Source organism: Megalobrama amblycephala, linkage group LG7, assembly GCF_018812025.1.
Source record: "Megalobrama amblycephala isolate DHTTF-2021 linkage group LG7, ASM1881202v1, whole genome shotgun sequence".
NCBI classification, from domain to species: Eukaryota; Metazoa; Chordata; class Actinopteri; order Cypriniformes; family Xenocyprididae; genus Megalobrama; species Megalobrama amblycephala.
Genome location: NC_063050.1, coordinates 5,710,565 through 5,724,587, shown reverse-complemented (window position 1 = coordinate 5,724,587; position 14,023 = coordinate 5,710,565). Strand labels below are relative to the sequence as shown.

Genomic DNA, 14,023 nt, shown 5'->3' with positions numbered 1-14,023 from the left:
GAAAAATAGGCAGATCTAGCAGTTTTTAAGGCCTTTCTGTACTCAATCATTCTCTCTCTCCATGAAATGCGAAATACTTCCAGTTTTGTTTTCTTCCAGCTGCACTCCATTTTTCTAGCTGCTGTTTTTAGGGCCCGAGTGTGCTCATTGTACCATGGCGTTGGATTAATTTCCTTAATCTTTTTTAAACGCAAAGGAGCAACTGAGTCTAATGTGCTGGAAAAGACAGAGGCAATAGTTTCTGTTGCAACATCAAGGTCTTCTAAGATGTCTGTTATGCTAAGGTGATGAAACTGATCAGGAAGATTATTTATAAAGTGATATTTAGTGGTAGAAGTGATGGTTCTACCATATTAGTAGTGTAATAGCCAGGTTTCTGTCAAACACAGCACATCTAGATTATTGTCTGTGATACTGTTTACAATAAGTGTTTTTGAAGAAAGTGATCTAATATTTAACAACCCAAGCTTTATCTTTTGTTTATCATTATTATCTCTATTTTTTATTTGTTGAACATCAATTAAATTTTTACCATTTAATGGGTTTGGAAGTTTTTTGTTTTTACTAATTCGGGGTACAGACACAGTCTCTATGTGATAATATCTAGGTGTAAGAGTTTCTATGTGTTGGGATTTATCTGACTTCTGTAACGTGAGGCAGCTAGCAGACGGTCGGTTTAGCCAGTCTGTCTGCTGCTTTTTCCTGTCCTGGGCCCCAGTTTGTCATGTTTCAGCTCTAAGACTATGTGCCATATTACTAGAGAGAAGAGCAGCACCATCCCGGGACGGATGAATACCATCTCTTTTCAACAGGTCAGGTCTGACCCAAAAACTTTTCCAATTGTCTATGAAACCTATATTATTCTGCGGACACCACTTAGACAGCCAGCCATTGAGAGATGATAATCTGCTAACTATCTCATCACTCCAACGAACAGGAAGAGGGCCAGAGCAAATTACTTCTCCTGACATTGTACTTGCGAGTTCACGTACCTCTTTAATGTTAATTTTAGTGATCTCCAACTGGCGAAGTCGAACATCATTTGTGCCAAACATAATTTGTGAATAATAATTTTAGAGTATTTACGATTAGCATTAGCCAGCACTTTTAAATTTGCTTTGATGTCAGGTGCTCTGGCTCCCGGCAAACATGTGACTATAGTGGCTGGTGTCTCTATTTTCACGTTCCGTGTAATAGAATCGCCAATAACTAGGGCACTTTCAACAGGATTCTCAGTGGGTGTGTCACTGAGTGGGGAGAACCTGTTTGATGTTCTTAATGGAACGGAAGAGTGGTGTTTTCCGCGGCTAGGCCGCCTCACTGGTACCCAAGTGCCCTGCTGCGCGGGCTCTACAGCTGGAACCGAACAATGTACAGAGTTCACTAAGCTAGTCGCATCCAAAACAGTATCTGAAGCCCCTGCATTCTTACTATCCTCGATTAAAGCTTGAATGTGTGTCTCAAATTCTGAGATTCTCTCTATCAGCCTGACTATTTCCCTACATTTATGACATGTAAATCCCTCATCGCTGACAGAGAGGGCTATGCTGAACGTTCCAAACTGAACACGAAATAACACTGGGAGAGGATGACATGACTGTCACGGTGCACACAAGAACAAGATGGTAAGATCCAAGTGCAGCGATGTTTATTACAGGAAACTCCAAGCACGTAATCCAGAACACAGGCAAAAGTTAAACTCCACAAAACAGTCCAATAACAGAAAGCCAGAGAAACAAAAGTGCACGTAACATAAACATAACAAACCACAACAAAGGACAGAAACAACTGAGTATAAATAGACAGACACTGACGAGGAAACACAAAACAGCTGGGTGAAATGAATGGGATAATGAGTCCAGGAGGTGAGTATGGGTAATGAAGTCCAAAACAGTGAAACAAGAGTCCATGTTGGAGTGCCCTCTGCTGGCTAAACAGGGCACTCCAACTCATGATCATGACAATGACTCACCGTGTTTGTAGACTGATCCGAGTTACCACAGCTGTTTGATGAACACGTTGAAGAGGAGCGTGCGAGACTGATGACAAGTTAACAAGCTAGCGAGATGCAAACGCGTTGTAACAGCGATTTAGATTCAAAGATTACAAGCTAGCGACGTCAGATTAATGTGGTAAGCAATAATAATAATAATATAAGCAACAATGAATAAAAGAGATTCAATAAAAGTAAGAGAAAACAAAGCTATACGGAGACGCAAACCACCGGCAGCGAGGCAGACAGGAGCAATCGAACAGAGTCCCAGAATGCTAATTACGAATTCTATGAGGAGCATTTTAATCTCATGGCATCCCGCATTCAAGCATATGTTATAACTAATCCTGACCGATTAAAATGATCAAACCAAGACATAAATTCTGAAATCACACTGTACACAACTACCAGTCTTTGCATTAATGTTGCAACAGTGACAATACTGCTGAGTTTGTAATACTGTGCATATTACAGACCTTAAGATGATGACAGGTCTGCGTGAAGGGAGCTGCCAGCCAATCCATGAAAATCCCATATTAAATGCAATTATGTTCCCTTCATAGTTTTCATTTAACAAATATGCCTTTTTTATTAAAATGATAACATTTCTTTAAATACCTTTTAATTATCAGAGCAGATAGCCTCATAGGCAATATTCCAACGTGCTTACGCTTCAGATGACCCGAGTTCAGGTCATTTCATTCATAGAGTTTACACTCATTCATGTATCATAACATACAAGGTTTAAAACATTTAAATAGACACATCAAATTGTAGGAGATATGTAATCAAAAATAAATCACGTTTTCTGATAGTGTGATTTATTTTTTTCACACTTTTCATCACTGCTGAACATAGTTGATCACGGTGTGATTCCAGTCTTTCAGGAGCTTCAGAGCTCAATCTGCTGCCTTCATCACTAGAACATCTTCATCAACATCTCTTCGTTTGAAATGATTGTCTTCTGTCCTTTATTAGTGTTTTGCCCCACTAACAAAGTTTCCTATCCTCAAAAATATACACTAAAATGCTGCTTAATATGCTGTCTTAAATTATAAATAATTACAAAAATATAACAGCATATGTGAGTTACTCTAAAAGGTTTAGGTTACAAGAAATCAATACTTGTCTAGAGTTTAATCTGTACAAAGACAAAAAAATAAATAAAAGATTTTAGAGTTCAAAACAAACATCATCTTTTTTAGTGTGCATGAGTTTGAGAGAGAGTGTTTGTGTGTATTTTGGAGTGATTCACTGGACACTTTAGGTGTAAATGCAGTATGGCAAAAAATAGATGCTGTCCAGTGAATAGAGAAGCACAGTGTTCACACACAGGTACGTTACTGCATGTTTGTGTGCATCTGTTAGACGAGATGATTGATCTTTGTAAGTATTCTCAGGAGATGTGTGTGTTAGACTGGTGAGATGGTTTGTCTCCGTAAGCATCCGCAGGTCAGGTACTTCATGAGTCTCACACTAACATCCATGACTCCTCCCAGGTTATACAGCATGTGATAGAAGGTGTGAACAGACAGGTTGCCCGTGTCATCCGCATACTTCAGCGCCACAATCGGAGTGTACAGAGGATTCGTCAGGTTATGGAATTGAGGACGAGGCGACTCAATCACCTTCTTAGTGACCTTAAGAGACGGAGAGAGTGAGTCCTTTCATTTAAATCCTCGTTACCTTGTTAAAGAGAACTCATGCGGTGACATTGTTCTTTTATTAAATTTCACACCAAGAACAATAACTATAATAATGATGACTATATCTATAATAATGATAACTATATCATAACTCTAATTGTATCTATAATAACTATAAGGATAATTAAAACAGTAACTTATAATGGACGATAATGTTCTGTTTAGTCTAAGTGTACATATTTTTTACTCCATCGTCTGATGCTTTAAAGGATTAGTTCACTTTCAAATGAAAATTAGCCCAACCTTTACTCACCCTCAAGCCATCTTAGGTGTATATGACTTTCTTCTTTCTGATGAACACAATCGGAGATATAATAAAAAAATATCCTGATGCATCCAAGCTTTATAATGGCAGTAAACAGGGGTCACGAGTATGAGCTGAAGAAAGTGTCTCCATCCACATCCATCCATAATAAACATACTCCACACGGCTCCGGGGGGTTAATAAAGGCCTTCTGAAGCGAAGGGATGTGTTGCATCACAGTCGGTGTTATGTTGAGATTGGCCTGTTCTTCAGATGTCTTTTGCACAAATCAAATTTACATAAGAAGGAGGAAACAATGGTGTTTGAGACTCACTGTATGTGATTTCCATGTACAGAACTCTAATTATTTAACTATGCCAAGGTAAATTAAATTTTAAATTCTAGGGCACCTTTAAAACTTTATGGTTATAGTTATCGTTATAGTTATTGTCCTTGGTGTGAACAGGCCTTAATTCACATGTGTTCTGACCTTGGCAATGTCCTTGGGTCTTTGGCCCAGGCCTTGAAAGATGTTCACTGCGCTGGGCAGGTAGTAGGTCCTAAAATGTTGAAGTGTCTCGGCATCAGTTCCAGCAAACTCTTTCTTAGAAACGTCTGCGATCATCTTCATCTCAAACTCAGTGTGTACAGGCCCGGGCTCGATCATCGACAAACTGACAGACAAACAGACGGAGAGATGGGAAATCAAATACACACAAATATACTCAAATACACTCTATCAAGCGTCACCATGGATCTGTAATGAAGCCGAAGCTAAATAGATGGCAGGCAGAAATGTGGATCTAGGTGCAGGGGTTTTATTAAACAAAGAAACAAACATAAACGAGAAACCAGGAAACACAAGAAACATGAACCAAAGAGCAGGGATATGCACCATCTACAATTGACAGCAAACATCGACTGACAAGGAACAAGGGAAACACAAGGACTGTATACACACAAGGGGTAACAAGCTAACAAGACACACCTGGGAACAATCAAGACAGATCAACAAGAAAACTACAAAGACCCCACCTTATGAGCGGATTTCAAAAACTTCAAAACAGTCCAACAAACAAAACACAAAAGTCCAAGTGGGTGGTGGAGCGGAGGCAGAGCAGAGGTTGGGATATAGGGCCAGGCCCGTGATGTGGAAGGGGTCTGGAGACTGAGGCGTGGCAAGGGGTCATGGCGGAGCAGGCAGAGCAGGGTGGAGCAGGCTGAGTTGGATCCAGGGCCAAGCTAGAAACCATCACAGTGGAGCCAACTGAGCTGGAGACCACCACTAAGGAACCACCACAAAGAGCCAGCAAAGCAGGGGACCACCACAGAGGAGCCAGCAAAGCTGGAGACCACTGCGTAGGAGCCGACGGAGCTTGGCACCATAGTGAAACAGAAGACTATGGGGGTCTCCATGGCCATGAAAATGAACACAGGGGCCATAGCGGATCTGACAGGAGGCACATGGAGTTCAGAGTCAGCCTCCATGGCCATAACAATGGTGTCAGAGGACACAGAAGGTTCAGAGTGAGCCACTTCAGGGGAAGTATGTGCAGCCCAGAGCTACTGGTGCTTGAGGCACACCGCCCCCCCCCCAACCCCCCAATATGAAGGAGGATCCACTCAGTCAAAGTGCTAACACCACAAAATGTCCCTAAAGGACCAACACAGAAAAGATGTGATCTTAAAGATACATTGTTCAGAAACTGAGTACGGTAGGCTAAATCCAATTCAAAGGAGTTCAAAGGTGTGGTCCTTGAGGGAGCTCTCTCCCTTGCACAGAAAGATGAGCTGAACCACTGCCAGAATGATTTGCGGTCAGTTGTTCTGTAATGAAGCAGGAGCTGAAGAGATTGCAGGCAGAGATGCGGATCTACATGCAAGGGCTTTATTTTACAAACAAACATAAACAAGAAACCAGGAAACACAAGAAACATGAAACACCACACAGTAGGGATATGCACCCACTACAGCAAACATTGACACACAATGAGACACAGGAGGAAAAACATGCTAACAATACACACATGGGAACAATCAAGACTAATCAACAAGAAAACTAGAAAGAACTTCAAACATGGCACTCGGGACAGGAAGTAACACAAAAGTCCAAACAAGAAATTGGGAACATATAACAGGATCTAGAACTGCTGCTCTGAAGATGATTTTCAAGAACAGCCGTTCTCAACTCTGTGAAGGTTAAGACATTGAGTGACAATGTAAAATTAAATAATTATAGGTAATTAAGTAATCAGTGTTCACACTCTTTATGGCTAATGAATTTTCAATGACTTTCCATGTCATTTGTGATTACAATTACAGAGCTTGATATAATTCATATTTTTATGAATTTCCTGGTCTAGAAATCATGCTTTTAAAATGTCCTCTCATCCAAGTTTGCATGGGAATCCTGGTTCTTCAATTAATTTTTTGTTTTGTTTTTTGTTTTGTGTTTTTTGAGGGACAAATGAAACTGTTGGTCAGCTTATATCTTGATTTCTAGTTGCTTTAGCTAATTTAAATGCTTTGTTTTTACTAATTTTAAGTAATTTTTAGTAATCTTGTGGCCCTTGCTGGAGTACCACTATACAGCAAAATCCACAGAGTTAAATCAACTCTGCTCAGAGTACATATGGTCCCTCTCTAAATAGTGTTAAAGCAACACTGAAGCAGAGTTAAAGTTAATGAGATAATTAAGTGATTAATTAAGTGATGAATGAGCATTAGTGATGAACACCTGCTGTTAACAAGCAGAATCACTGAAGAAAAGAAAATCATCCTCTACTATAAATTAGCTTAATAGTAATAGGTATTTAGAGTGGAGTGAGACTCACGTGACATTAAACTTGAGCAGCTGGATGGCCAGACTCTCACAGAATCCCTCTATGGCGAACTTTGACGCGGAGTAGACATCATTAAACGTCACACCTGTGAAGACCAACCCACGACACAGAGGTATGTATCTTACCATGGTTTTATAACTTTTGAGTTGTGAATGTTTCTGTACACTGATGTTTCCACATGTTTGTCATTCAGCAGATCTTCTGTCTTCATCCACATGAAAGGTAAGAGAACTTCTTCTGTTCTTCAAGAAGAAACATATGTGTGTCTAACTGATCAGGACGGCAATCCTCAAGTAGAGGAAGTACCTTAGGAAGAATCCTTAAACACAAGAAATGCTCACGGTGAAGTGAATAAATGGTCAGTGTTTACCCTGCAGTCCCATCACGCTGCTGATGACGACGATGTGTCCAGAGCGTCTCCTCTTCATGTCGGGCATGACCTCTTTAATCATGCGCACCGCACCAAAGAAATTGGTCTCGAACACCTGCTTCATGTCTTCCATACTGAGACCCTCCACCGGCCCCACCAGACCGACGCCAGCGTTATTGACTACAAACACAGATCAAAGGCACTTCACTACTGCTGTGAATGGATTTAAGGCCTGTTAACACCAACACAAATGTTCTAAGCTTCTGCTACAGAATAAAAAATGAAATAGGTATTTGCGACTTTTTATCTCACAATTCTGACTCTTTTTCTCGCAATTCTGAATTTATCTCTCGCAATTACAAAATAAAGTCCGAACTGTGAGATATAAACTCGGAAGGAAAGTCAGAATTGTGAGAATAAAAAGTCACAATTACCTTTTTTTTTTTTATTCAGTAGCTGAAACATGTTTTCATAGATTTCTCTGTTCAGACTTAAGCGAGAAAGATGGAAGACGGGCTGAATGAAAATACAATTTCACTCTCTGACAGTAGGTGGCGCTTATGGAAAAGCATTATCAATGTGCTGATATACACTATTTTTTGTTAATATTTCTATGTTTGTTGTATGTTGTAATTATGCTTTCACTGTCCTATACACACACAACACACAAACTTTCCATTTCTAAAACCGAGAAGAAACAAAGTTAAACAGCATTTACATGTTTTCAGATGATGTTTATCAAACTGTTCAGTCTAAACAGATACACTAAGTGATGGCCATTCAAATTAAAATGTTTATTGCAACAAAAATTAATCTTGGTGTGAACAGGCCTTTAAATTGGTTTGTCATTGTCACATCATTCTTATTAATTACTTGATTTATGTTTCATCCCTTTATTTTCTCTATTTTACTTGTTCTCTTCCAGCTGTATTTCTCACAGAGACATAACTGTGAGTTACAGATTCATGAGATCTGTTTGCTGATCACTGTAAAACATGAGCGCTGCATCACTGATGATTCAGGATTCGTTAGTAACAGTATATCTGTTCAGTTACAGACAGTTATGTGTAATTATGTAACAGACAGATGAACACTGGATGAGGCTCAAGGTTGAAAATAGAAACTGATGCTCAGATTAACTCTGAACCTAAAGACTAATTTTATCTGCTTAGTCTAAATCGGTCATCTAAACCTAAGCACGGATGAACACAATCCACTTGAGACGCGGCTCAGTGTGTGTGTGTTTGTACTCACTGAGTATGTCTATATGTCGATCTTTGATGCTGTCGACACACTGTTTGACAGATTCGTCGCTGCAGACGTCCAGCGTTAGCAGAGACAGAGTTCGACCGTACGCGTCTCCAGCCGCTTCAACCAACTTATCCTTCCGCTTCAGATCCCGCATTGTAGCTATGACTGTGAGAGAGTGCAGAGAACAGAGAGAATTAGTCATCCAATGACTGAAGAGATTTAGACACGCAACTCATATCCATCTGTCACTGATGATTCATAAAGCTCATTATCACTCCAATGACATGGTGTAACATATGTGTGTGTGAGTGTGCGGTGCTTATAACTTGTAATCCATTACTGATTCCCAATTACATCACAAAAATTGCAGGTAATCCATATATTACACATTTAAGGTTATGTAATCTGAATACTTTTAGATTACTTTTGACCTGAATTGAATAGGATAATATTGTACCATATTGATATAAAATATGAAGAGAAAGTAAATATATTCCATTCTTTGTTGTCAGGTGCATTAAACATTACATTACGTCATGGTTTCCCAGACCGGGGTTCATGAAGGAACTGCAGGGAGTTTGAGTTTAATGAAAAGCTAAAATTAAAATAAATAATCGCTACACTTTATTTTAAGGCAACATAGTTACATTGTACTTACTCAAATAAGTATGGAGTAATATTACAGTTTTTTGCTAAAATTGCTAAAACACATTTCTCGAAACCATCACACACTTTCATAAAAACCTTAAAGACAAACTACATACAGAGAACATCTGACTCTTCTGGCAAAATCAAACAATTTATCTGTGCTCAGAATCAAGCACTGCTTTCAGACAGTCAAAATATAAGCACTGGAGATCATTCATTAGACACTGCATCAAAAAATGGAGAACAGAGAATCCAGAGCACGCAGTTACAGACAAAAAAAGTATATTGTGACACAGTAAATTAATTTTGCAGTTACGTAAAAAATTAAATAACAACTTATAGTAGTGAGGTGAATAAATTGTGTATTGTATATGCTGCAAGTATAGTATTGTTATTGGTTGCCTGTGTCTTCTCATGTTGTTTACAAAATTCTTTAGCTTACCTTTAAGTCACTCAATGGACTTGCTCCTTCCTATCTCTCTGATTTACTTTCTCCTTATATTCCCTCTCGACCTCTCCGATCCTTCTGGCATTGAACTTCTATGTGTGCCAAGATTTCTATCGTCGATGGGTGGAATTCTTTGCCCCTGACCCTTAGGACATTAACCACACTGCATTAATTTAAGTGGTGCCACTTTATATTAAGTGGCCTTAATTACTATGTACTTACATTTTAACCAATCATTTGATACAATGCACTTATTGTGTACACACATGTTTTTACATTGTACTTATATTTTATAAAAAAACCTGCATGTAGTTACATCTGTACTAAATTTCTGTAATTACATTTTTAATTACACTGTTGACCGTACCCATACCACCAAAGCTTTCCCTAACCTTACCCGTATCCACCTCATTAGCAGCAAAAGTGTTTTACAATAAAATATGAACACAATAAGCACATTTTACTTATTTTTAGATGAAAGTACATAGTAGTTAAGGCCACCTAATGTAAAGTGGGACCATTTAAGTCTAAACTCAAAACCTATTTGTTTAACCAATAGTACCGTTCATAATGTGTTAAACTTTTTCCAAAACTCTGTATTCCAGTCATAATGCCTCCTTGAGTACCATTAGTCACATGCACCGGACTTATGCTTCAACTGTCCACCTTTCTATGCTGTCTGTAATACAATGTTATGGTTTCTGTTTGTTTTTTGTCCGTATTGCGATATGTAAGTGCAATCGATCATGTCTTGGACTGGGCAAATGTCTACTGTCCTTTAAGTAATTGTGTGTGAAAGGATTGTTTGTTCCTTACTGCTATTGTGAAGCATCCTTGATCTTGGGAAAGGTGCTATATAAATTAAACATATTATTATTACTGTTATTAGGAGTTTACAAGCATAGCGCTGAAACTCTATTGTAATTGTTCAATTTTCCAAGGATCAGCATTCTCCCCTAAAAGTGAGCGGGCAGACCAAACTGTAAGTCGTAGAGACTTGAAACTTTGAGGTCTTGTAGTACTCACACCGTCTACAACGACACTAAGTCTCGCCCCGATCGGCCTGATGGGGACGCTACAGCAGTCAAAAGTAGAAAATGGCTCATAACTCCTGAACCATTAGGCGTAGACTCAAGTGTCTTATATCGTTGGAATCCTTGGCTCCAAATTTTTAGGGTTTTTTTTTAAGGTTTTTTGAAAAACCTACTTTAGCGAACTAGTCATAGGTTTTTGACCCAGTCAGAACCAAACCAGTGCAGAAATGTTCTCTGGAGTCTGTATATCATATTGCAGTTTTGATTCACGGTCGCTAAGGGGCACCAAAACGTACAATGAGGGCGGAGCCACTTTTAGTAAAATGGCTATAACTCAAGAAAGAAATGAGATATTTGCACCAAACTTGGTACACATGTGTATGGGCTCAATCTTTGGTCATGTCAAAAACATAACATTGATTGGACACTAGGTGGCGCTATAACTTGAAAAAAGCTGTAACTATGCAACTGTTAGTCCGATTGACTTGAAATTTGGCATGCAGTGTCTTGGTCCAAGAGGGCATGATGATCTATGAGGACAGTGGCGTATCTCAAAAAACATGGCCGCCATTGGCCAATGAAGTTTGAGCACCTATTAGACAAGGTTAACGGAGGCCGATTGGAATGAAACTCAAGGGCATGTTCGACTCGTGGTCCTAGAGATCTGAAATAATTTTGAAAGAAATCAGCCACTAGTTGGTGCTAACGAGTTTTACACCTCAGTAATCACATGGTGTTTCACAATATGCATATCATTTGATAGATCTCCTCATGCTGAACAACTTTGCCTCAAGAACTAATGCTGTCAATCAAATCGTTCATTAATTATTCACAAATATGTGAAAAACCTACTTTTGCAAACTAGTCCTAGGTTTTTCACCCAATCGGAATGAAACCAGTGCAGAACAAGATCTCTAGATCAATAATTGTCAAAAAAAGTTAAACTTTACTCTTTGGGTCGCTATAACAGGTTAATTTAGAAAATGGGCGTGGCAAAATATACTCAAAAGCACTTATGCAGCTTATGACTCTAAAGAAGCATGTCAACTTTTATGAAAATCGGACACATACTCTCCCTCTCGGATTGTTTCCATCTATTGTTGGTATCATGATTCAGGTCACCTGTGCACTTTGAGCTGGCTTATTTCGTACAGTTGGTTTGATCACATCATTAGAAATGAGTGCGTACAGTTTTGAGTCATTGTGTTTAGCTTTTGCCTGCCTTTGTTTAGCGTTTTGAAACACAAGTACATCACAGCCTGAGATGTGTTTTAGTGCATGAGAATGAGAGTTTCCAAAAAAAGAGCACATGAGATTTGCAAACAGTGTCTGAACTTGTTTACTGTTTTACAGAATGAGTGAATTAATCAACCTATTGGTTTAGGCTATTGAGAATGTGGTTCAGTGAATGTGTTTTAGTGTTTTATCAATTCTGAAGAACTGTAACTACATGTACTTACTATAGAGATACAGTTAGGGTTTGGTTTTGGTTTAGGGTTAGTTACTTGTAATTATGCATAGTCCATTGTTATTACTGTAGTACATGTAGTAACGTGTAACTACGTCACCTTAAAATAAAGTGTTACCAAATCATTTTAAAATAAGGAAAATTATAATAAAAATGTTTGAAAGAAAAAAAGCATCCCAAATTCACAGGGTTAAGTGATAATTCGAATTATAATTCATGTGTTTGTCAGGAGTTGATCTGATATGCAGTTGCTAAAATACTCCTCAAAAGTTAAATGATTTCAGTATATCCAGGCTTAAAAAACATCAGTTTTCCATGTGATTATTGCCACCTGACTCGTGACTGGTCTGTGTGTGCAGTTTCACACTTCCTGAATGTATGCTTTTTTTTAAAGAAAGGGAAATATAAAACATGAAAAAGAAGAATTAGGAATATCAGGGTGAAGATTAGTAAAACCCGAGATCAGTACTGTCATGCCATTAAAGCACTGAAGGCTAAGCAGGGACAGAGGGCAGATCAGTACATTCTTCATTAACCATGGTAATCAAGCATACTACACTTACTGGTGTAAAATCACAGGGCTATGCTATTATTTATATAGTCATACAGTATTTATTACTATTTAAAATAAGATTTCATTTTTATATTTTCAGTTTTAATTTACATTTTAATTTTTTGTAGTTTTCATTAGTTTTAGTTTTTAAAAAATAAATAAATTTAAATTACATTTTTAATATTTATTTAATATTTATTCTTGCATCTTATTTCTGTATTGCTTGACACACTGACTGAAGTGACAATACAAGCAAAGAAGCAAGTAACAACGTTTGGGAAGAAACTTTTATCTGTCATTAATCTCAGGTTCGGTTCGTGTCTTACCGTAGTAGCGCTTCATCTCGTCCCTCGCGAGCATCACGGCGATGCCCAGCCCGATCCCGGACGAGCAGCCGGTGATCAGCACCACTTTCTGTCCTTCCGTCGCCATGGCTTCAGCGAGTCTCCTGAGCGCGCTCTCAGAGATCAGGAGCACGCGAGCACGCGCAAGGTAAATTCATGCGAGCGCGCTTGATTCTGTCTGCTCACAGCTCCTTTATAAAGCACTTCGACTTGAATAAGTGTGAACACGCATAACGAACTGAAGCTGTCATATTAGAGCCGTAGAGAGGACACTTATTGAACAAGTTCGACAGGTAAAAACGAAACTGTGTTAATACCTGTAATTGTCCTACTTTCCATCAGAGTCAGACTGACAGCCGTCTCTAGCGCCACCCAGCGGTCAAATCACTGTACTGACCATCAAAAGTGCTTCACTAATATTAAATACATCATGTTTTCATTGTGTATTATGTATAATGCACATCATTATTGTGTTATATTCATGTTCTGGTAATCTTGAATCAGAATATCTTCCTCTCTTCTCTGATGATGAGGGCGGGGCAACCTGTCACTCACATGAGATCCACCAATAGCAAACCACAACCATCCAATCAATTCCCCACAGACAAAATCAAGCCCTACATTTATTCTCATTTGAGAAGCGTTTCACTCTATATACGACACAATAGAGAAGAAAAGACGAGCTCAATGTAACTTTCATGCCGACTTTAAAATGACAAATCTGTGCCTCACTGTACAAGATCATGTTTATACAGCCTGCTTTATTTGAAGAGCGAGTTTTTAAGATCATAGTTGGGTCTTAGAGACAGCTACAGACGAACATGGAAACTCTTTCAAACATGAGCATGAGAAGGCGGGACTTGTGAAACTACGCCAGGAATCCGTTGACAGACAGACGGAGGCGCTGGGACATGCTGATGTCACTCAAGCACGAATAAAGGTTTATACAGGACGATATAATTCATTCACATCAATAACCGCTTTCTCTGTCTTTTATCTAGTGGCTGATGCTGTGACAGCTTGATTTCAGTTATCAGAGGTCAAGGTCAGGGACCGCTGCAGGGTTTGACCTTTGACCCCATCTTTACAGAATGACACACTTTTGGCATTTCTTGGAGAAA

The 14,023-nt window shown here is 38.9% G+C and overlaps 1 protein-coding gene and 1 long non-coding RNA gene across 3 annotated transcripts; one reads left to right on the top strand and one right to left on the bottom strand.

Moving 5' to 3' along the window:
- Nucleotides 1-2,231: 2,231 nt before the first annotated feature.
- On the bottom strand, nucleotides 2,232-13,241 carry rdh8b (retinol dehydrogenase 8b). 2 transcript variants are annotated; one of them, XM_048195710.1, is made up of 7 exons: nucleotides 12,885-12,985; nucleotides 9,498-9,648; nucleotides 8,411-8,572; nucleotides 7,157-7,336; nucleotides 6,778-6,871; nucleotides 4,434-4,617; nucleotides 2,232-3,633 (listed from the first exon to the last, which is right to left on the bottom strand). In XM_048195710.1, exons 3-7 carry the CDS (start codon nucleotides 8,559-8,561, stop codon nucleotides 3,406-3,408), a joined length of 837 nt encoding a protein of 278 aa, XP_048051667.1. In that variant the 5' UTR covers nucleotides 8,562-8,572; nucleotides 9,498-9,648; nucleotides 12,885-12,985; the 3' UTR covers nucleotides 2,232-3,405. The 2 variants fall into 2 exon arrangements, with proteins under 2 accessions (XP_048051667.1, XP_048051666.1); XM_048195709.1 differs by lacking the exon at nucleotides 9,498-9,648 and having other exon boundaries at nucleotides 2,234-3,633; nucleotides 12,885-13,241.
- LOC125271607 lies at nucleotides 6,770-7,286 on the top strand. Its single transcript, XR_007185665.1, has 3 exons — nucleotides 6,770-6,898; nucleotides 6,980-7,008; nucleotides 7,164-7,286. It is a non-coding gene; the product is annotated as an uncharacterized LOC125271607 (long non-coding RNA).
- Nucleotides 13,242-14,023: the final 782 nt, after the last annotated feature.

Coding starts and splice junctions, on each gene's coding strand:
- rdh8b (XM_048195709.1), bottom strand. CDS start 12,990: ATGGCGACGGAAGGACAGAAAGTGGTGCTGATCACCGGCTGCTCGTCC. Junction 7,337..8,410: donor TCGACATATAGACATACTCA/GTGAGTACAAAC, acceptor CTGTGTTTGTAG/TCAATAACGCTGGCGTCGGT. Junction 4,618..6,777: donor CTGCTCAAGTTTAATGTCAC/GTGAGTCTCACT, acceptor TTTGTCTGTCAG/TTTGTCGATGATCGAGCCCG.